This window comes from Tamandua tetradactyla, chromosome 25 (assembly GCF_023851605.1).
Source record: "Tamandua tetradactyla isolate mTamTet1 chromosome 25, mTamTet1.pri, whole genome shotgun sequence".
Taxonomy (NCBI): domain Eukaryota; kingdom Metazoa; phylum Chordata; class Mammalia; order Pilosa; family Myrmecophagidae; genus Tamandua; species Tamandua tetradactyla.
In genome coordinates this window covers 14,202,922-14,227,840 of record NC_135351.1, presented here as the reverse complement: position 1 = coordinate 14,227,840, position 24,919 = coordinate 14,202,922, and the positions used below count along the sequence as shown (strand labels likewise).

Below are 24,919 nucleotides of genomic sequence, written 5' to 3'. Positions count from 1 at the left end.
TTTTGTGAGCAGGGACTATAAAGCGCTCCTTTTGTTTCACTTTTACAAAGAGAGGTGCCTCCCAAAGACACACGAGTTAGGGGCCTTCCAAAAAAGTACCCATCCACTAGACACCAAATAAAATTACATGTCTACCATACCACTAAAATAATTTAAATAGATGCATAAAAGAGGAAGAATGGCTAGAAAGAGGAAGACAGTTCATTTTTTGGTCTGGCAAGGAGTGCCATATCTAATCATTAGAGAGCATGGATTATCTTGACAACCTTCAGAGCTATTTTATGTTTTGCTTGGTTTCTTAAATCAAATTGAAGTGACTCTGAGTATATTCACCAGGGTTGGTGAGATATGCAATATTAGTCATTATTGGCAAGCAGATCTCCCTCCCTAAGAGCCCTAAGGGAACTATATAATCCAGAAACTTTGCAGCAGCCTTTGCTCTTGGGTCCATCAGGGTTGTGTTGAGATGCTCATCACCCGGTCCCGGGAGGACCACTTGAAGACAGGCATCCTACTGCTCACAGCATCACTCCCTGGGCCCAGTCTGGCCCCAGAAAAACAGCTGCTCTTTCGAAGGCCAGAGCTTAGAGTTCAGGCTCCATGCATCTGCAACCCACCCCAATCAGAGACTTGCCACCTTCCCAGGTTATGTGGGACCAGGGTGCAGCTTTCTGCCACACATACTAGGGAACCCAATAGCGTTCCCCCAGGCCTCTGGATCACTTTTCCAAAATGCCCCTTCCCTCTCCACCCTTTGCAAGTCCTATCTCTCTAGGACAATCCAAATTTAGAGCCATGGTGAGATCAGACCTGTTCATTCCTCCAGGAGAGAGGGAAGTCTGTGCTACAGGACACAAAGGCTTGATTGCCCTGTTAGGGGGATGGGGAAGAAACTTTTTCCTTCTCTGATGAGTCTACAAAAAAATATATATAAACACCACTATTTCCTCAATTAGCCATTTATATTTGTTCATATAAATTAGGGCTTAATTTTGGGCTTGTATTTGAATATTTATTTATTTTGCTTTGTGTGCAATGACATAAGGAGATTTGGATGCTTCAAGTGAAAAAAATACGTTGGCACATCCCTTCTCTAAGTAACAAGGCAGAAGCACAGGGTTGGTCATTTTTATGTCCTTAAGCTAGCCATTTTATCTCTGAGCCTTGATTTCTTTACCTGGAAAGAAAAGATAATATTTCCCCTGCCTTCTTTAGTTATCACAAAGCTGGGTTCACATAAGGCAAAAGATGAAAAAACGACGTTGCAAATCTAAGGTACTATTCATTACAAAGCTTTATTTCCAGGACAGCTCACCAAAAGATAGAGTTTCCCTGACTCCCATAAGTAAATCTGTGGGCATATTGATCAAACATCTTTACACCATTTTCTGAAAATAGGCTAGTCTTTGGAGTCATAAGTTGAGAGGTAAAATTCAAATGCTATTTGTGAAAGTTCCATTTTTCCCTTGACTTCAAGCTCTCATCAGGGGAGGGAGCAGGGGAGGCTATAAATATTGTTATCTGATTCATCTCAGTTTTAGATGGAGTGTAAAGAGGGCCCTGTGTGTCCCAAATAATCCTGGTTTATAGCCATGATGAATAACTTCTCCCTCCATTTTCACTCTTAAATGTGCTCCAGTTTAGTCAATGATTTATGTGATCACCCTACCGCTATGGGTAAAAAAAGATTGGTACAATATCTATGACGCAAAACAGGGTGTCATATAATTATCAAACAAACCTCTACTCTCAACACCCCTGTAAAAGAATACACCTTTGCTGACAGGGAAACAGTACTCACCCGCTAACTGCTGACACCTGCTGCCATCTGGTGGTCAAATCTGCTGTTATGACCACATCTGACAGGATCCTTTGACCTTTTCAGAATGGATGGAGGCATCATAGACAAAGAATTGGAGGCTTGCAAAATAAGTAGCTCATTAACAAACACTTTTGCATTTGTTGGTGAAAGGAAATGGTAGTTATTTCCAGGAGAAACTGATAAAGCAGGAATCAGTCTTCTTTGCTTTTACAAGATTGGGTAGATGCAGCTTGCAGGTTAAAATATTATTTCAATGTAAGTTCTATTTTATATTGCAATGATGATTAATTCACGCAACAGAGTGGGGATAATGGTCTTAAACAAAATAAATCCACCAAAAAATGTTTAATTATTGTCTGTGAAATGGTCTTTGAAAGAGAGGAAAACTATTCTATGAGAATATATAACAAAGGACCTGCTTGGACTGGGGGCAACCTGAAATAGAGAGGGGGCCCTCAAAGAAAGCTACCCTAAGAAAGTGACTTGAGAGCTGAAATGTGGAGAATGACTAGAGATAAGGAGAGGGGAGGCAAGCATTCAAATTCAGGGGAACAGGCAGTGCAAGACTCAGTGAAAGGGGGGTGTGGTGTAAATGAGAGCTGGTTCATTTAGTAGGGAGTGAAAGGGTGTGTGGTGTGAGATAACGCTGGAGAGGCTGGTAAAGCAGCTGTACAGAAGGTCATAGGATACATAAAGGATTCTCCACCTTTTTTTCGAAGAGCAGTAGGAAACTATTATTATGTTACTGTAAGCAAGGAGACAACAGGATCATATTTGGAGTTCAAAAAGAATATTCTGGTGAAATGAGAGGAAAAGGCTGAAGATGGGTTGTAATGGATGAGGTAGCGCCACTGAAGTAGTTCAGGTGAGAATTAAAATGACAGGGAATCCTCAATACATTCTAGACACTATTCTAAATGCTTCATGTTCTTGAACTCATTTACTCATTATCAAAACTCATTACACGAGGTAAATCCACACAAAACCCCTAAGAGATAGGGACAATTATTATGCCCATTTTACAGATGAAGAATGAAGCTTACAGAAGTCTAATTCTAGAGCCACAATTGTGATCACTAGGCTCTGTTGCCTACAAGGGTAATAAGAAAATGGAGGACAGTATATTCAAGAGCTATTTCAGAAGTAAAGTCAATCAGCCCTAATGATATGTTGGGTCCAGGACACTAGAAAGGTGTCAGGGTTGATGTACCCCAGTGCATGAGACCAATGGAAAAACACAAGGTGTGGTGTGGGTTAAAGTTGTCCTCGCATCTGTTGAGTTAATCCAGTGTTTAAGACAATCAAGAGGAGATATTGAGGAGGCAGCTGGTTCAAGAGATATAAATGTGGGCACCACTGGTGAAGAGATGGTAGTTGGAGCCAGGAATACAGAATAACAAAACCAGGGTTAGAACCTAATTCCATGGAACTCCAACATTTAAGTACAAGATATGCCTGCAGATGAGATGAAGGGTGGCTGGAAAGACCAGAATAAAACCAGTAAAAACCAGGGACCTGCCACAGTGAGGTGATCAGTCAAGGAGAGAAGATTAATTTCTTGTATGCTCAAGTATTTCTGTTCTCCCCAATTGAATTCTATGCTTAACAAGTTGTCCTTGATTTGTAACTTTATAATTTAATTAAATATACAGTGAAATAGTAGTATGAAAAGAGGGTTGGTGTTTCTATGAAAATGTATTTGAATGTTTTGGGAAAACTTGACAAAGGCAAAACGCTACTACAAATGCCGTCCTCAGAGGTACAAGTGATTGGAAAACACGGTAAAAATCCTGTCCACTTAGGTACAAGTGATGGGAAAATATACTGAAGATCTTTGTTCTGCAAGGTTCATTTTTTGTTCCAACTTTAAGAGAAAAAAACTGGAAAGCACAGAATTATGTCAGACTTTTGCAATGAAAATGAGATGGAATGCTAACCAGCGGATCTGTATTCAATGAAAAAAGCCATGGCCTTGCCTCAAAATAGTGATGAATGAATATATATGTTTATTGACTCCCCATTTCGACTGACTTTTTCAAACAACTGACCAACTCCTGGACCAAGCTGTCATTAAGGATTCTATAGTTACAAAGGTAATGAGGAGAAGGAGGGAGAGAGACTATATTAGTGGCTGCTATATATTAAGGAACAGGCTTAACAGGCTTTTAAAAAAATTTACTCCTTACAGCAATCCCATAAGACAGACATGATCATTCCCAAAGTTAAGTAATTTCCCAACTATCAAGTTACAGTATTTTGGTGGGAACTTGGTTCTCTACACCTCTACCCTAAGATCCAGACTGGCCATATCCACTAATTTCACATGAACCTGGACTTATCCCCAAACTGTCTCCTCAAACATGCTATACCCAGAAGTCTCCACCCATCAGCCATCCATCACTGATCTATTCTTATCCTTCACCTCCCATATCCAATCATCAAAACCTGTCACTTCAACTCCCATTAATCTCTCTTCACCTTGTCCCCATTATCACCAGCCTTGCAGAGTCACATCATCCGTTCTTGTTGGCCCAATTTCTTAATAATTAGATCCAAGCAACATCATTCTACAATGTATGATATCAGTTGAACACTCCGCCTTCAAGTTCTTTCATTTTTCTTCTAGAACTTTCATCTCTTCCAGGTCTGTACCTGGTTCTCTTATCACTCCTTCTCAAAGTCCTTAATGATCATTTTGTTCTTTACCAGCCTCTTAAATTTCTGTGCTACCTGGGTCTCATTCCTTTGGTCTCTTCTTATTATGGCCTCTCCCCGGCAGATCCTATTTTTGCCTCCAGCTTCAACTGCATCCACCTACTGAAAGTCACCCAGCCTGTTTTCAACTCATACCCCTATTCTGTGTTCCTGAACTGTATTTACAACTGGTTAATATTTCTGCCACCTGGATGGTTATAAGCATTCAAATATGTATGAACTCAAACATATATGCCCAAAACTGAAATCCCCATGTTCATCCCATTATGCCCCACCTCAAACCACCTTCTTCTATACGCATCCCTTAATGTTATGACTTAACATTAACCGATGTTAAGTCATAGCATTGACGATGTTGGGTCTTATGACCCAAACTTAAACGCTGAAATCATCCTTCTCCCCTCATTGCTATAGCAGTCAAGGTTCTCCCGAGAACAAAATCAACAGGATGGATACTCTGTGCACATGTATATGATTTATTTTAAGGAAGTGGCTCAGGTGATTGTGCTGGAAAGTCCAATACCTATAGGGCAGGCCATAAGGCTGGAAACTCAGGCAGGAATTTATGCTGCAGTCTTGAGGCAGAATTTATTCTTCTTTGGGAAATCTTGGTTTTGCTCTTAAGTCCTTCAACTGATTGGGTGAGATCTACCTATAGTGTTGAGGTAATTTCATTAATTTAAAGTCAACTGGCTGCATAAATTAACCACATCCACAAAAACCTTAACAGCAAAACTTAGATTAGTGCTTGAATAGATAACTGGATTTTTCTTCTTTTTTTTCACATGGGCAGACACCGGAAATCGAACCCGGGTCTCCGGCATGGCAGGCAAGAACTCTGCCTGCTGAGCCACCGTGGCCCACCCAATAATTGGATATTACATGCTAGCTAAGCAGACATAAAACAAACCATACTTCACAATCCATTCTCAAGTCCTACCCTTTTCACCATGTATTAAAACATTCCTTTCTGGTCTGTATCTCTATTTCTATTTTCTTGCTTGGATCACAGTGAGACTCCTTATTTCCACTATGCCTCCAATTAATTCTCCTCACTGCAGTCAGCATGAGCTTTCTAAACCATCTGTACCTAGTACAGGTGTCTGAAAGAGCAGCCACTCAATAAATGTTAAAATAAGTGAATCAATGCTCTCACTCAATTTAAATTATTTCAACACTCTCCACCACTTAACGCATGAATTTCAAAGCTTTTGCTATTGCACAGAAGGCCTTTGGGACCTAGATCTTTCCTTCTTCTCTAGCCTCAAACCAGTGTGCCCAATACACATTCTATTCTAGGAATAAACATCCAGTCATATTCCCTTGACTCTGCCTTTGCACTCTTTACTCTTCTGTCTGGAATCTTCTTCTCATACTGTACCTATAAAACTTCTACTTCCCCTTGAGGGTACTTACTAAAGTTTTTGTGGTTCTTTCTCTTCTCCAGCCCTAATAAAACTTCTGTCATACACAGCATCATTTTTACAGCTCAATTCAAGTACTTGTACATAATGTGACTACTTTTCAATTTCCTCCAGTGGTTTGTAGGGCCCGAAGGTAGGGCAGCATAAAGAGAGAGCATTCTCACTGCTCCCCCAGAACCTTTCTCCTCCACTCTCAGGAAAACACCTCCCTCCTTTTAAGGAGTATGCTACTTGTTATTCTGAGACCTTGAGATCAGTCTTCCAAGTCCCTGACCTGGCACACAGTCCATGTTTGTCTTCTCCATCCCAACTCTGGCATCTTACACAGAACTAACTGCCAGGCTGATGGTCCATACAATACCCCGGAATAAGTCACAGTTATCAGAGTTCTCTTTGCTCTGGCTGTATTTAGTGTCATACTCAGAAGTGGTTCACCTCTAAAATCCTTGTCTCTGCCCAAAACTTCCTATTCTGTCCCTTATACATATATATCACATTAATCTTTAATTCTCTAGAGCTCTTCCCGTTTACCCAGTTTATCAGTACTTTACTCACCTTAATTCTTTTATGACCCAGCTCAAATCCCAATCTTCAACAACCTCTAAATGGCCTTGTCATTTTAAGGTAGGCAAGACCTTAACAATCTGACCCCAGCACAATCCACTTTTTTCCATCCTACATTCTTGGCAGCTGAGCACTGCCTACAGAAAAACTCACAACCTGACTCATTTAGACCTAGTACTATATGCTCTTTAGGTTCTAAGTCAATTACTTTCATAGCACTTAGAATACTACTGCTTATCCTCTTAATACTTTGGGATTTTTAGAGAATTTGCAAAATGATGTGAAATATGAACCATTAGTATTACAATGACTGCTTTTAAATTCCTTCATGTCCAACGTACTCTTCAGGGTTACTTCTTATACTTTATCAATGAGACATACACATCTTTTGTTTTCCATTTAATTTATTCTGTGCAGTTTAAAGTGAAAAGTTAAAACATCACACAGACAAACCACAAAAGCTTAGATAGAGTATACTGACCATTTTTAAAACAAAAACAAGGGAGAGGTAAATGATCATTTTACAAACATTCCTCGTCTCTTATTTTACATCTTGTTACACAAAGATACTGTTAACACACACAAGTCTAATTCCTTATCAAGTGAAGCAGCAGGATGACAACGCATCATAGTACAGCACAGAATGTTTCCTTTAAGAAACTTCAGCAGCAGTATTTGTTGAATGGTTATGCTTAGGACTGACTTGGAGGGTAAATGTTAAACACTCTTCACTAAACAGGCAATACATGGACACTATCAAATGGGAAATGTGTCATCTATTAGTAGAAGATAACATGGTTACTTGTTATGCTTTAAGTTAAAAACTATAGGATACTTTAAAAGCAGATGATACACGGTGCTTTAATTCTAGAGCCTTTGACAAAGTACTACTTTACTAGTTGTTTGAAAGTCTCTAACTTTTGGCCTTTTTTGGGGGGGGGAGGTGCAAGGGCCAGAATCAAGGCCCAATCTCCCGCATGGCAGGCAAGCAGCTCATTGGCTTTTAAAAGTCAACTTCAAATATAAAAACACTTGAAGTTTATCATCAAAATCTAAAGTTGCATTAGTTATGTCTTATATATTAAAACATAACCTTCAAGAAAAAAGTGACTTTTTAAAAAGACTGCATCATTGACTAAGAATAATGCCAAAAACTGTTGCTGTTTCTAAAAGCAAAAATGCTCTACTTTCAAATCTTTCAACACATTTTGGTTTAAAATGTCATATTTTGTGAAAGCATTATCTAATATATTCCAAACATTCAGTAAAATAACATCTTGAAATTGTTTTTAAACCAAACATATCTAAAGAAATGGGTCAACAAATCTGGGAATTAGCTGTGGACCATGCAACAAAGTATTTTTTCCACCATGAAAATGTCATTACAAAGTCCAATAGATGAATCCTACTTTTAGCTTGATGTAGATATTAGAAACTTCACTTAACAGTAATACAGAAATATTTAGTTCCTTTTTTGGCATTTTAATTAGAGTAATACTACCAATAGAATTGAGACAGGCAATTTTCACAAAAGTTTCAAAGGCAAAAGAAGAAAGGATAAGATTGAGGAATGATTTGGTTAATTGGGAGGGAGTAAAACTAACCTATCCCAATTTCAGAATTAATCCTCAAAAGATAACGTATTTTATGATGATCATTTTTTTTGTGTATGAGAATTCAGATAAGTCTCTAATACCTGTATGTGTATTTTATGCTCATAACCTTTTAAACTTTAAAATTAACCACAGGCTGGTCCATCTCCTACTGAGAGACTGAAAATGCACTTGGATATAGTGCCAGTAAATTCAGCTACAAATGCAAAACAGGAAAAAGAACAGGAGGAAAAGAACAGGAAAACTTTATCACATAAATAATTCTATGTTTGCAACTATTTTTCTCTCCTCTCTTGGTGGCCTGAGAAATATGTAATATGGGTGTATGTGTGTATGGGTGTGTGTGTGAGTGTATGTGGTGGGGCAGGTGTCCAGTGAGGATTTTTTTTCTGCAGAAAAAAAATTAAAAAGAAAAGGAAGTTTTAAGCAAAGGAATTAGTTTAAAGAATTTCCACATTGGCATCAACCTTTTTTTTTTATTCTCTTAAGTGAGAGTTAAAATGTGGTGAATGTGGGGTTTACCATGTTTTGCATTATATTTCTCAAATAAGTTAAGCAGAACATTTCTTAAAAGTCTGTGAAATAAGATGTTGGAAGCATAAATGTTAATAATGCCAACATTTACATGGATCAACTTGTACTAATCTGAGGGTGACCCTTGTAGATTTGGGGGGAACGGTTACATCAGTCATCACTCTTTAATGCTGCCACAATAGGAAGTTTGCCACTTAAAGTATTTTTCAGTAACTATTATTATCTAAGCCTCAGCTATCCGCTATAAAGCAGAATCCACTCATAATATTAGATGACAAAAGATCCAACTGAAATGTCCTTCCCCACTAACAAGTATCTTTTAATATTTTTCATTTTAATGTGATATTTAGCTATTATGAAACATTAAAATTAATGCCTGAAAATTCTGTCACTGTTTTTGTTAATCCCTGGAGTCACACAAAAATAGGAAATTGCATCCAATTAGGAAGTGAAGACAGAAAGGTTGTCTCCCACTCTCAGCTGCTGGGAATTTCCCCTAGAAAATAATTAAAATCCAAATTACGCTCTTTGAGTTCACCTTCTGCATATCCAAAGACCTACAATGACAGTAAAGAGAATATGACTCTTTCATCAGGAATACAACCCGGGGCAGATCAAATAAACTGTTAATATAACAAACAAAACCAGCAGTAAGTCTGAGGTATCAAACATAAAAATAGAGGTGATATTTTCTGAGTAGCTCTTGAGAAACAAAAGTTAAAACATAGGATTGAAAAAGAACTTGGAATAATAAAATTAATTGGCCTTGCAATTTATTCTTCTACTAAGTAAGTAATGCCAAAAACTAAACAGGAAGGTTCTTTAGTCCATATCTCTCTTCTCTAGTAAACACTGAGTCCAAAGTTCAGCGAAGACAAACATGGAATCCTGGCAAGAGTCATTTACAGTTAAGTGGGTATTTTTACCCGCTCTATTTTTTCCTTAATACCAAGTACCTTTGAAGTCTTATCACTGAGTTGTTGTTTGTGAAGAAGTATTTCCTCCACAACACATGCCTTAAGCATGAAGTCCTCCCATATAAAGGGAGTAACTAATCCTTCTCTTCCTAACGTAGAAGATATGTCTCAGATTCCTAAATTACTACTCTCAACTCTTGACTAGGTTACAGATAAAAAGCATTTCATATATGATAACTATTTTAACAAGAAAATATGTGTCAAAATTAAGTTCCCCAATAAATAATTGCTTTACTAGAAAGAAAAATAAATTTATTTTACATTTCGATCTAATCTGAGATAACATCAACTGTTAAGATGCCTTATTTTATGCATCACTAAGAAAGAACACTGTCCAATTCAACTATGACACAATGCTTTCTTATCATGTAAAATGTTTATTTTATTTTTACTGAAAGAGCTCTTTTTAGTGGTAACAGATTTTTATCACATAAATCTGGTGCATATGTAAAATAAATGAGTGAGATAAACTGGTTAAGTTATAACTATGACTTCATATTCTGAGTCCAACTCTTCTGAATCACTTTTCAAATCACAGTCATGTATGTGTGCATTTTTCCAGACAATAATGCCCCCTGGGCCATCAAGAGTATTAGTGATGTAGCATTTCTTAGAAGAGTACTCCATCACTGTCTTCTGTTTAATGTCAGCAGGAAACTTTGGACAAGACAATGTTTGACGCTTTAACGAAAGTCCTGCTCGATGCATGAATCGGTCACACCAGCCTCTTGTTGCTTTGAATTTTGTTTCATCTATTCCAAAGGTTTTAGCAAATTCTCCTGCCTTCAACTGTATCACCTGGCGTGTGATAGGCAATTGTTTTGCACGTGTCTCACTGACAAAATGTAGCACAGCTTCGTCTATTTGTGGGTATCTTCCTTTCTTAGGTCCTGTAAAGCATTTTGTTGTTGCTTTGCAAGAAAATATGGACTTGCAGTCATTCCTCCAACGACGAATATCTGCTTCACTAATATCGAATGTACGCCCCGCTGCTCTGTTTCCACGCTTTTCTGCATACGCAATAACTTTTCTTTTCAATGCTGAATCATAGTGTAATCTTTTTGAAGACATTTTTAAATGGCAATTAAACCTAACAAGTTTGATATCAACAATACACAATTTGGTTAAAGTGATGACACACTATTCCAAACTTCACCCAGGCATAGGCAGGGTAATTACATCATGACTATCACCTGGTTGACAGCAAGTTAAAATATGAAGAAATATGTACATTTTAGAACTGATAAAATATGATTTCTCAAGCCTATAAGGTTTACCAGATTTACATCAGTGCAAGTAAAATAAGCCCAAGAGCTAAAGAATAAGCATATAATTAGAAAGCTAGTAAAACAAAGATTATCTTTAAGATAATATCTACAATGGTCCAGTTTGGTTTTAATTCCCTTTTATATGGCTTACATATAAATCTTTTTTTTTTAATTTGACTTAAAATTCACGCACACATGTTCTTCACTCTTTTAGCAAATTTCACGACCATACCACTAAATACAGAAGCTCCCAACCACTGCCATCATCATTCACTAATAAAGGACTGTGTCTGAGGGTCAGTGGCCTTCATCAGCAGGTGCCCTCCTTTGGCGAGCCGATCTGATCCTGTGTGGAGAGGATGAGGTGTCTTCTTCTGTTTCAGACCCTGAAGGCTCATGATCTCCTTCTTGGGATCCTGTGTCTCCCACCAGTTCCCGCAGAAACTTGAATTTAGATAAAAAAAGATGCCATACGAAATACCAACCTAAAGAGAAACAAAAACATTAAGAAAAGTTATTATACACAATGTCATCAATTCAGAACATACGAGTTGGGGCAGGGGAGATGGAAAACAATGCACAATAGTACTGAGAATAAAAAGATATATGTGATGAAAATACATCTCTGTAATAAATATTTATTAAGCATTTACTATATGTCAGACACAAGGATAAACTCTGGGAGTAACGTTGGTGGTAAAAACGGAAAATTTCTGTCCTCATAGAATTTAGTATCCAAGCTCGATCCATCTACATTTAAATTGTAAACGAGAGTAATCCTGAACACAAGTGTTTATTATATTAAAATCAAATTTTTCTGGGGAAGAAAATATTTTGCTATTTACTGGGACTTTCTATGTTCCTTGCCAAAAGCAAGTTCACTTCAATCAGAATACCAAAGACACTAAATGGAAGGAATCAACTCAGTCAAAATCAAGCTATTTATAAGTTTCTAGAAATAAAAAACTTTCACAGAAAATGAAACATTTTATTTAATTTCCATGATTAAGGAATAAAGCCAGAAAACCAATATCTTAAGTTGAAGATTTTAAAAATACAGTATTTTTATGTCTCTCCTTAAGTAAAAATACTAACCAAGTCTTGTTTGTTTTTTAAAGGAGTTTTAAGTCTAAATTTTTGATGCTTACTAATCAGGAACAAACAATCAAAGGAAGAAACAGGATAAAATCTCTGAACTCATAAACCTTAAGAGCATGAAATAAATCACTGTAACAGAATTTTTCGTGCTCATGTGTTTTCTTGATGCCTCCTATTTTAAATTCACTGGTTTTGTAAAAAAGCCACCGACCAAAACATATCCTAATGACTGGCATTTCATAAAACCAAAAATTCAATCAGCTTTTCTACCTCGGGTTATCACACTGCAACCAAGATGAACGGCCATGATGAATGGTCACTTTAAGGAAGTTTCTAAAGGGGATTATATAATAATTACCTTGATATCCAAAGACTATCTTCAGAGATTTATACTATTTCTCAAGTATTTTCTTTCAAGCTTGAGTTCTGAGTACTAACTGTAGCACAGCATAAATACATTAAGGTCAATTGAGTGTTTGAGGAAAAAACAACTTGATAAAATAACATATTCTAATGGAATTCCAGATTACCATGCTCTCCCTTCACATGAAATTCTCTGCAAAATAGGCAGAGCAAACTAACAGAAAAGACTGGAGAAGGAGTCAGGAGACCCAGTTCAGACAGAAGGTGCACAGGGCTACCAGGAGGAATAAATGAGAAAATACCTAAAAAGTTTAGGTACCAGTACCAAGTAAGAGTTCTACAAAGTGTTCACTGATATAAGCTGTGATCTTGGGATCTGAAGTAACTTCTGTTGGTTTTCAGAAAATTATTTTTTTAAGAGATATAATCATGTACCATACATTTTACCCCTTTCAAAGTGTAAAATTCAGTGGCTTCTAACATATGCACAGGTTGTGCAACCATCTCAATTATCTAATTCTAGAATATTTTCATCAAATCCCACCCCCCAAAAATACCCCATACCCATTAGCAGTCATTCCTTATTCCCTGGGTCCCCAGCATTTGGCATACACTAATCTACTTTTTGTCTCAATGGATTTGCCTATTCTGGATATGTCATATAAATGGAATGATACAATCCATGAACTTTTGTGTCTGGTCTGGCTCTTTCTCTTAGCATAATGTTTTCTGGGTTCATCCATGTTGTAATGTATCAGTATTTCATTCTTTTTTATTGCTGAATAATATTCCATCAAACAGATATACCACATTTTGATTACTCATCAGTTAATGGATATTTGGGTTGTTTCCACTTTGAAGCTATTAAGAATCATAAAGTCTTTACTTTTGGGGTGTTATGAACATTCATATACAACGTTGTATGTGAACATATGCTTTCATTTCTCTTGGGTCTAAACCGAGGAGTGGAACTGCTGGGTCATATGGCAACTCTGTGTTCAACTGTTTGCGGAACTGCCAAACTATTTACCATAGCCATTTTCCACATTCACACCAGCAATGTATGAGGTTCCAATGTCTTTACATCCTCAACAACACTTGCTTTTGTCTGTCTTTTTAATTATAGCCACCCTAGTAGGTATGAAGTGGTATCTCATTGCAGTTTTGACATGTATTTTCCTGATGACTAATGAACGCATAATCTTCTTTGCAGAACTATCTGTTCAAATCCTTTGTCCATATTCTAATTGGGTTATTTGTCTTTTTATTACTGAGTTGTAGGAGCTCTTTATATATCCTTGATAAAAATCCCTTAATCAGGATATATGATTTGCCAATATTTGCTCCTATTCTGTGAGTTGTCTTTTCACTTTTTTAATATTGTCTTTTGAAACACAAAAGCTTTGGTGAAGACCAATTTATCTACATTTTCTTTGGTTACTTGTGATTTGGGGGTTATATCTAATAAACAATTGCCTAATTCAAGGTCTCGAAGATTTATACCTACGATTTCTTTAAGAGTGTTACAGTTTTAGCTCTTACATTTAGGTCGATCCACTGTAGTATTTTTGGTTTTGTTCTATTGTTTCATTGGTTGGTTTAGTTATTTTTGTTTGGTTTTTTTTTTTTTTGGCATGGGCAGGCTCTGGGAATCAAATCTGGGTCTCTGGCATAGCAGGCGAGAATTCTGCCACTGAGCCACCATTGCACCACCATGGTTGGTTTAGTTTGGGCTGCAAAAAACATTATTGTTTACACTTGGTTCATGGTTAGAGGGCTGCAAGATGGATTGTTAAAAAGATACCTCCTGGCTGGAGGGAAGGTTTCAGGTAGAAGCCTGGATGCCAGGGGAATGCAAAGGTCCCCCTCAAAGGCCTCTTGGCCCCAGAGTCTCCTAGTCATGCTTGAGGGTTCACCTGTTGAAGAGATACTTGCCTGGCCTGGACAGCAAGCTGGCGAGTCTGAAGAGGTTTGTCACATGGTCACCCATCTTATTGATAAGCTTCACCACCTCCTCTAGGAAATGGCTCTCCAGGAGGACACAGAGATGAGATTCTGCATAGGTAGGACCAGGGCAAACAGGTCCAAAATGACCTGATTTAGGCTCTTCTCCAGAGCCACAGTGGTTTCCATGGTGCCCAGCGTTTTACCCCATTCATTTTAGGACAGATCCTGCATGTACTAGAAGAGGTGCAGACACTGTGCTGGTTTTACATTTTTCAAGAGATAATCAATGCCCTTGTGCTTCTCCTTGGTCAATTCGTGGAAGAAGTAGTCCATGTCCTTCAGAGCCAAATCTGTTTTTGTGGTCAAAATAGATGTCCAGGTAGGTTTAGAAGGCTCACAGATGAAGGCTGACCAAGGGGCTGACAGAGACTTTCACTTCAGTGGAAAAAAAATCTGAGAGATCTGGGAGTTCATAATTCATCAACAGTGAGTAATTAACCACAAAAAAAGGTGTCAGCTGATCCTGGAAGCAGGAGATGGCTGAGAAGATGATCTTGGAGTTCCAACTGGAGAAGCAGTTGGAGGGTGGGCCAAGGTTGAAGAGAATGGGGGAATGGTCCCTGGGCCTATTCCAAACAAACACTGTTGAACCAAGAGACAAATCCACAGGACCACTGGGCCTGCTATCTGTAGTTAATTTTTATATATGCTGTGAGGGAGGGACCCTAATTTATACTTTTGCATGTGGATGTCCAGTTGTCCCAGCACCATTTGTTGAAAACATATTCTTTCCCCCACTGTGTGGTTTTATCACTTCTGTTGGAAAATCAATGGATCATAAATGTACAGGTTTATTTCTGGACTTGATATTCCACTGAACTATATGTTTATCTTTACACCAGTATCATATAATCTTGATTACTATAATTTGTGATAAGTTTAAAAATGGGAAGTGTGAGTCTTTCAACTTTGCTCCTCTTTTCAAGACTGTTTAGGTTATTCAGGGTTCCTTTCATCTCTACATGAATTTTAGAATCAGCTTGTAAATTTCTGTAAAAAGAGCAGCCAAAATTTTAAATATCCAATGCCATTAACTGGTCTAAATTAATAATGCCAATTGATTTCAAACGACTTACTAAACAAAACTTCTTTAACTTTGAGGTTAGGTTAGAGAATCTAATATAAAATTTAAAAGAACTTATTAGTCCAAGGTCCATTGCTAAATAGAGATTATAAGGATGAATTTGTCATCAGGGAAATTATAATCCATCTCTCAAATGATGGCTTTGACCTCATAATAAGCAAAGATTCCAACATTGGCACAGGGTATTAAATAACCATAAAGAACAGTAATGGAACTGAGTAAAGGTATACTGACTGAAAAGGGACTATGGTAAAGGTCTGACCCATTGAGGTTCCAACTATAAACCACTATAGGGCACCTGGAAAAGTTAACAGAAAGCAAAGTCTCCAGCATAGAAATCTACAAAAATAAGGAACTGAGTATAACTTGTAGTAGACAGAGTCTTGGCAGATGTATTGGCATTTAGCTAGATCAGAGACTTTTTCTTCAGTTTAATAAAATGAATAAAAAGTTCATTTTAAACCAAACAATGCATGGGACTTGATCTCAGGTCGAATGTCAGAATGCAGTGACCCATGAGAGAAACTCCAGAATGAAGAGCAGCAAATTATGGCTGCTAACTCCATACTCACCCCTCCCCTCCCTCACTCACACAGCTGAACCATTCCAACTCCAAAACTCTTTATTTTTTAACCTCAGCTCTGAAGATAAGCAAACATGGAAGAAATGCTTTTATTTTCCCTATTCTGCCTGGGTGTTGGTATGTATGTGGAGGGGAGAGAAGAAGCAGGTAGGTAGTGACACTGCTTTCCCACAAAAAAATAAAAAATAGAGAATATCCCTAATATAGAAATAATATACCACTAATACAGAAACTAAGAGGGGTCCTATAGTGACAGGTACAACAGCTAAACAGATATTCACTAACTATATTAACTAAACATGGAAATAATAGCTAACTTTTTTTTACCATGGTACAGCTGCTGTGAGGAAAAGCTTTGCACAGATGTTTTTCAATGTAACTAGACTGTCTTGTCATTTACTTCTGATATGTCATATCCCCTTGTACTGACCTTATGACAAATAAAAATATAGTTCATTTCCTGTTATTTTCATAAAACAGCTTTTAGTTCAAGTAACAAAACCCCCAAGATCTAGTTTAAACAAAAAGGGGGAATTTGTTATAAGCTGATGAGAGTATCTCACAGAGCCCATGGGAGGAAGTGACTTCACCAGGGACCAGAACTAGGGGAAGGCTCTGGCAAACTGAGGTCATTTTCTCAGCATTGTCGGTTTCTCTCTGTATACTTGTTTAACTCTCCTCTTTGTTTCTCTGTGTGCAGAGCTCCCCCGCCCCGGCCCCTGCCCCTGCCCCCACCCATCACTTCTTGGTTCATATTCTCAAAACAAAACAAGACAAAACAAAAAAACGCAGTCTAAGTCAACTGTCAGCTCCAGAACCAGTCTGCTTTACCTGAGGGTGGGGGCAGGTACTGTGAACATGGCTAAAGGGTCTGCACTTGAAAGTAAAAGGGCAGTTTTCAGAGATTGGAAGGGAGTAGTTGGGATAGTCTGCAAAAAGATCCCCATTGATGAGGTTTCTTTTAACTTTATCAGGCAATAGGCTCCTGGTGGATGTTTTTTACTAGAAGAAACACACCCCCAAAACACCCCAGAGCTAAGCAAATTAATTAGTTGGATAAAGTCCAACCAAAATATTCGATCTTCTTGGGATCTAACTCTATTTCTTTAAAACCTCTACACAATGTGACATTTGATGAACATCTACACTGATAGAGGTCCCTGACTTCTTCAGCAAAAGAATTACTTGGGGGAGGCAAGTGTGAATCAGATGGAGTAGAAGGCAGATACTCCTGTTTAGGGAAAAGAGCACCCACAAAGGTAAGGTAAAGCCAAAAGTATTTATTATCCAACAGGATCATCCTAGTTAAAGATATGTGGTATGTTACTGCCTTTTACAAGAATGATCACTTAAACTACCAACCCATCAGAATCTGCTAGGGGAACTTAAAAGCTACAGGTTCCCAGTGTCTCATCCTTGATATCCTATAACAATTTCTAGGGGTGGAGCTTGTTTTTTTGCTGTTTTTGTTTTTAAGCTCCCTATGTGATTCTGATGTAGGTATGAAAAAGACAGAGTGAAAAGAAAACACAAGAACTTTTGCCAATCAGTTATGGACACTGGTCAAGGAAAAGGAAAACATGGATTAAAAATAGAGTTCCAGTGGGGAGCAGGGATTAAGAACAGAGTTCCAGCGGGAAAGTGATGGAACAGTGGACCAGACAGCCTATCTCAGAAAATCCCTGAGAACAGTCAGAAGCTAGACGTAAAGAATGATTATGTCTTTGCTCCAACTAGAATTACATGCTCTCTGGTTAATAGAATGGTTTAATATAACAGACTGACGTAGTCAGGGTTCACACTTTTGTATACTATGAATATAAATGAGTAAACGGAAAGTTAACTAACAGAAAATGAAGAAATATTCTCTATCTACAAGTTACTGGTCCTAAGAGAGCCCCAACAGCATGAGAAGGGTATGTGTGTGTAGACGTACAGTTGGGAGACACAAGAATTCCCGGGTCAGACTTGTAACTATAATTTACCATAAGAACTGACCAGCCTAATTTGGACTCTGAGCCCTAGCCACTAACTTTTCCCACGTGTGTATACGTGATCTTGGGGAGTAAAAGGGAAATAACCACTAAAATCCAGACTACCTTTTACTGAAAGGGGTTTTGGCTTTGAACCCTGCCCTCTTATGCAAATACTGTATGGCTCACACAATTCCCCTCAACCAAACATGATACAGATATTAAAACTCCTGCCCTACTCTTATTCAATGGAGCATGTGTCTTGTACCACCATGTCCTAGGATTTAGTAACAGAAATGGAAGGGAGAGAGGAGAAGAAAGGGGGTCAGGGGGCAGCAGGTAGGACTGCCTAACAATTATTTGTGCCTATGGTCAGAAACTTACTCTGATTACCAAAACACGTATTCTGTTTTCTCACAATTTAAGAGGCAAGTCTGTGCCTTGCTCCAGGCTCACAATGATAAGCAGTATGCCAGAAAAACTGGCTGGCAACAGAGGGTGTGTATTCTTGGGTAATCAAAGGAGTACTCGCTTGTGTGCGCTGATAACAAAGCATTACTTCAAAGGATTAATTTCATGAAATGCACTGTACATTCTTTTTCTATGCAAGATAAATGCACCGGCAGCAGAGAGGAAGTGATTACAGATGAACCAGTGTGATGAACTATCACCACCAATACACACGGGGGGACAGTAACTCTACCTTCATTATAGAGTTCTCAGGTCACAAAGGGCTTTAACATTCAACATCTCACTTATACCTCACAATAGTCGTATGTTAGTTAGACCAAGAATCATTATCCCCCTTTTATAGATAAGAAAACCAAGAATCATTATCCCCCTTTTATAGATAAGAAAATAAAGGCCCAAAATGACTCACACCCATTGAATTTTTAAAAGTGTTTCAAATTTCTTAGATTTGATGGTTAAAGATGGCTAAAACATAAAATACTATTTAGGGAATGAGAATTTGATTTCACCACCAAGTTCGTTTTAATCCAAAAACCTAGGTGGAGTATTACCACATACTTCTTATCTTTGTAAACTGTACAATCATTATGATGGAATTAAATATAATCCTACCTTCATGATGGCATCTAAATGACTAACTGGTAGGCTCAATACCAGCCTTACAGTTATATAAAACTTCTTTCCACTTTCAGTCCTATTATTAATTTGTTTCCATTTTATTCTGAAGGCAGCCATGGGCTAAGCCAAAATAGAGGAAAATTCTTCCAACTCTTTCTCCACAGAACTTTCTCCACTGCATAACCGTTCCTAATGACATACCAGACAAAGCCTGATGCCCATGGAGATACCACTACTGAATTACACAACTGTGAATCATAATACATTCTCATTAAAAACTCTTTTACCCAATAAATGTACATTTTTAAGTTGCCATTTTTTTAACTTCTTTTTTTCTCTTTCTATTCTCTCCTTCCTTTGGTGATCACGGCAGTCCCACAGTTTCAAGTCTCACCTCCATATAAATGGACAACCAAATTTTTCATCCAGACCTTCCACCTTTCTTAAATCCCAGGATGGAAATTCTATCTGATTGGCTGGAAGACACCTTTTCCTCTCTCATTTCTCTTTCTCTCTCTCTACCCCGACATACACACAGGTATTTATGTACATATAAATGTCAACACGTACACACAGATATTTCAACCAGCTCCTCCTGATTCCTGATTTTTGTATTTCTGTTATGGAAATTGTGTCCCCTTCTCCACCTCTTTGTTGAGAAAGAGTTCCTCTTCAGCACATGGCCCCTCCCCTACTCTGCCTCAGTGCCATATTCTACTCTAGTAAATTCTCTGCCATCTGTTTCTCTACATTTCCAGAGGCATTCCCTATCCTAGACCAAACTGTCATTATCTCTTTACTGAATTATTTCCGTAATTTCTTATATTTCAGAGGCATGCTGGAGCCACACCACTCTGCCATATATCCTAACTCAAAAATTACTTGCAAATAAGTGACCTTGGGAAAGTTAACCTCTATGGGCCTCAGTTTCCTCTTCTATAAAAGAGACCTGTTAACAATATTCATTCTCAAAGGATCAGTGTGGTAATAAAAAGAGTTAACATATGTAACATGCTAAAAAGTATCTGGCACATAATACAACCATCAAATGTTAGCCATTGCTACTACCTCCTAGCCTCCAGTCTCTTACTCTCCAGGGCAAACTACACAAACAACTTGAGACTACTACTATTGTTACTGAGAATTTTAAGCACCATCAGTATAATCATTTTTAAATTGTAAACACATAATATTTAAATTTTAAATACAAATCTTTATTTAAATAGGTTTTCATATAAAATGTTTAAATGTGATAGCATTATCAATATTTGCTGTCTTAGGTGATCACTTTAGCACCTCGAGCTAACCTCCATCCTCTTATCTGTCTTCCCCAAGAAATGCATGCTTCTTAAGGAAGGGAAACATATGCTTTATCACTGTTTTCCACTGTTTCTCTAATGCCTTAAAAGAATATCTAACAGGACATCACCAATGTGGTGACATAAGACATCCCCTGGAAAAGTCTCCCCTCAGAATCAACTAATAAAAGGAAAAATCCCACTTGCCTATAACTCTGGAGGATGACAGAGACTGGCGAAGGACTCCACAAGTGCTGAATCAAAAAAAAAAAAAACCTCTCCAAAACCAGGTAGGAGATTTCCATCCCAGACCCATCAGCCCAAGCCCTACCACCTCACTCAGGCCTGCACAGCCTGGGATTCACACAGAGGCAGCCGGTCCAGGTCTCTTCTCCAAAGGATACAGACTATAGAGCCACTCACAGCAGCAAGACAGAACCCCACACATATCCAGACACAGGCACCCAAGTCTGCAGGGAACCAGGGTGGAATACAAGCAGCTGAGGAGTGCCACATACAAAAGGGCCGGCAACGGAGGAAAAGAAAAGAGGGAGACAGACCATGGTAGCACTGTTGGCACGAGGTGAACACACTCTATCCAGTCTCTTTTTGCTGGGCTACTTCTTCATAAAATGGACCCTTCTGGATTAACTCACCTTTCTGGATTGAGGCCACCTGAGTCCCCAGAGCAGGATACACAAAGGGAAGAAATCAGAGGAAGAAAAGCTGTAGTAGCTGTACTATTATTAGATAAAAATAGACTTTAAGTCAAAAGCTGTTGTAAGAGACAAAGAAGGACACTACATATTAATAAAATGGGCAATCCATAAATATACATGCACCTAACCATGGTACCCCAAAATTCATGAGACAAAACTGGCAAAACTGAAGGGAAAAAGAGACACCTCTAGAATAAAAGTTGGAGATTTCAATACATCACTCTTATAAAAAATAGAGTGTCTGGAATAAAGATCAATAAGGAACTAGAGAACTTGAATAATATGATAAATGAACTAGACCTAACAGACACATACAGAAAACTGCACCCCAAAGCAGTAGCATATACATTCTTCTCAAGTGCACATGGCTTGTTCTCCAGAATAAACCACATGTTGGGTCAGAAAAAAAGTCTCAGTAAATACATAAAATATTGAAATAATACAAAGCATCTTCTCTGAGTATAAGGAAATGAAGCTGGAAATCAGTAACAGGCAGAGAACTGGAAAACCCATAAATATACAGAAGTTAAATAACACTCTTTAACAATCAGTGGGTCAAAGAAGAAATTAGAGGAAATAAGTATCTTGAGAAGAATGAAAACAAAAACTTGTGGGATGCAGTGGTGAAGGCAGTACTGAGAAGGAAATTTATAACCCTAAACACTTATGTTAAAAAAGAAGAAAGAGCTAAAATCAAAGACCTGTCTGCACACCTGAAAGACCTTGAAAAGAACAACAAACTAAAGACAAAGCAAGCAGAAGAAAAGAAATAAAGATTAGAACTAAATTAAATTGAGAACAAAAACAACAGATCTTTTTTTGAAAAAGATCTTTTCTTTGAAAAGATCAATAAAATTGACAAACCTTTGGCTAGACTGATAATGAAAAAAAAGAAAGACAATGCAAATAATAAAATAAAATATGAAAGGGGGGCATTACTTCTGACCTCACAGAAATAAAAAGGATCATAAGAGGATACTATGAACAACTATATGCCAACAAATTAGACAGCCTGGATGAAATGGGCAAATTTCCAGAAACACACGAACAATCTAAACTGACTCTAGAAGAAATAAAAAATCTCAAGAGATTAATTTTAAGTAAAGAGACTGAATCAGTTATCAAAAACCTACCAACAAAGAAAAGCCCAGGACCAGACAGCTTCACAGGAGAATTCTACTAAACATTCCAAATAGAATTAATACCAACCTTGCTTAAACTCTTCCAAAAACCCAAAGAGGAGGGAATACTTTCTGTGAGGCCAATATAACCCTGATACCAAATACTACAAGAAAAGAAAATTACAGACCAATTTCTCTCATGAATATGGATGCAAAAATCCTCCACAAAATAATTGCAAATAGAATTCAACAGCACATCAAAAGAATGAGCAAGGGGGGTCTACCCAGATATGTAAAAGTGGCTCAACATAAGAAAATCAATTTGTTAATTTAGGATTAACACATCATAGGAGAAAAAAGCCACATGATCATCTCAACTGACACAGAAAAGGTACTGGACAAAATTCAGCATCCTATCTAAGTATTCCTAAAATCACTTAGAAAAATAGAAATACAAGGAAACTTCTTTAACATGATAAAGGGCATATAAAAAAAATCCAAAGCTAATATACTTGGTGGTGAAAGACTGAAAGTGTTCCCTCTAAGATCTGGATCAAGAAAAGGATGCCCACTTTCACTGCTGTTACTCAACACTGTACTGGAAGTTCCAGCCTGAGCAGTTAAAGGCAAGAAAAAGAAACAAAAGGTATCAAAATTGAAAAGAAAGAAGTAAAACTTTCATTATTTGTAGATGGCATGATCCTATATATAGAAATTCCTGAAAAATCAACAACAAAGCTATTAGAGATAATAAACAAATTCAGCAAAGTGGCCAAGTACAAGGCCAACGCGCAAAAATCAGTGGTGTCTCAATACACTAGTAATGAACAACCTGAACAGGAAATCAAGAGAAAAAAATCCATTTACAGTAGCCACCAAAAGAATCTAACACCTAGGAATAAATTTAACCAAGAATGTAAAGGATTCATACATAGAAAACTACAAAACTTTGCTAAAAGAAATCAAGGAAGATCTAAAGTGAAATGACATTCTATACTCAAGGGTTACAAGATTAAATATTGTTAAGATGTCAATTCTACCCAAAATGATTTACAGGTCCAACACAATCCAATTGAAATACCAACAGCCTTCTTTGAAGAAATGGAAAAGCCAATAATCAAGTTTATTTGGAAGGCTAAGGGGCCCTGAATAGCCAAAAACATTGAAAATGAAGAAAAGACTTGGAGGACTCACACTTCCTGACTTTAAAACTTATTCCAAAGTTTTAAAGCTACAATGGGCAAAAGTGCATGATACTGGCACAATTGATAGTTCAGAAATAGACCTTCATATCTACGGCCGATTCATTTTTTTTTTTAACTTTTGATCATTCTGCTCTACATATATAATCAGTAATTCACAATATCATCACATAGTTGCATATTCATCATCATCATCATTTCTTGGAACATTTGTACCTATTCAGAAAAAGAAATAAAAAGACAACAGAAAAAAAATTCATATATACTATACTCCTTACCCCTCCCTTTCACTGATCACTAGCATTTCAAACTAAATTTAACATTTGTTCCCCCTATTATTTATTTTTATTCCATATGTTTTATTCGTCTATTGATAAGGTAGATAAAAGGAGCATCAGACACAAGGTTTTAACAGTCATAGTCACATTGTGAAAGCTATATCATTATACAATCATCTTCAAGAAACATGGCTACTGGAACACAACTCTACATTTTCAGGCAGTTCCCTCCAGCCTCTCCATTATGTCTTGACTAACAAGGTGATATCTATTTAATGCGTAAGAATAACATCCAGGATAACTTCTCGACTCTGGAATCTCTCAGCCACTGACACTTTATTTTGTCTCATTTCACTCTTCCCCCTTTTGGTTGAGAAGGTTTTCTCAATCCCTTGATGCTGAGTCTCAACTCATTCTAAGGTTTCTGTCCCACATTGCCAGGAAGATCCACACCCCTGGGAGTCAATGTCCCATATAGAGAGGGGGAGGGCAGTGAGTTTCCTTATCGGTTGGCTGAGAGAGAGAGGCCACATCTGAGCAACAAAAGAGGTTCTCTTGGTGGTCTAATTTTAAGTATAGCCAATACATTTCTGACAAGGCTGCCAAGTCCACTCAACTGGAAAGAATAGTCTCTTCAACAAATGGTGCTGGGAGAACTGGATATTCATATGCAAAAGAATGAAAGAGGACCCCTATCTCACACCATATGCAAAAATTAACCACAAAGTGTATCAAAGACCTAAATATAAGAGTCAGAAATATAAAAATCCTAGAAGAAAATGTAGGGAAGCATCATCAGGATCTGGTGTTAGGCAGTGGTTTCTTAGACATTAAACCAAAGCACAAGCAACAAAATAAAGTAGACAAATGGGACCTCATTAAAATTAAAAAGTCTTGTGCATTCAAAATACTTTATCATGAAAGTGAAAAGACAACCTACAGAACAGGAGAAAATATTTGGAAACCACATATCCAATAAGGGTTTAATATCTAGAATATATACGTAAAAAATCCTACAACTCAACAATAAAAGACAAACAACCCAATTAAAAAATGGGCAAAATACTTGTATAGACATTTCTCTAATGGCCAAAAAGCACATGGAAAGATGCTCTATCGCATTAGCTATTAGGGAAATGAAAATCAAATGCATAATGTGATACCATTTCACACCTACTAGACTGGCT

At 37.5% G+C, this 24,919-nt stretch overlaps 1 protein-coding gene across 1 annotated transcript in view; it reads right to left on the bottom strand.

Annotated features, from left to right (window-relative positions):
* Nucleotides 1-6,911: 6,911 nt before the first annotated feature.
* Nucleotides 6,912-24,919, bottom strand: part of SMIM13 (small integral membrane protein 13) — a 48,803-nt gene continuing 30,795 nt past the window's right edge. The window contains exon 2 of the mRNA XM_077143662.1: nt 6,912-11,402. Coding sequence (XP_076999777.1) covers nt 11,215-11,402 — 188 coding nt within the window. The 3' untranslated portion in view covers nt 6,912-11,214. The remainder of the gene's footprint in view (nt 11,403-24,919) is intronic.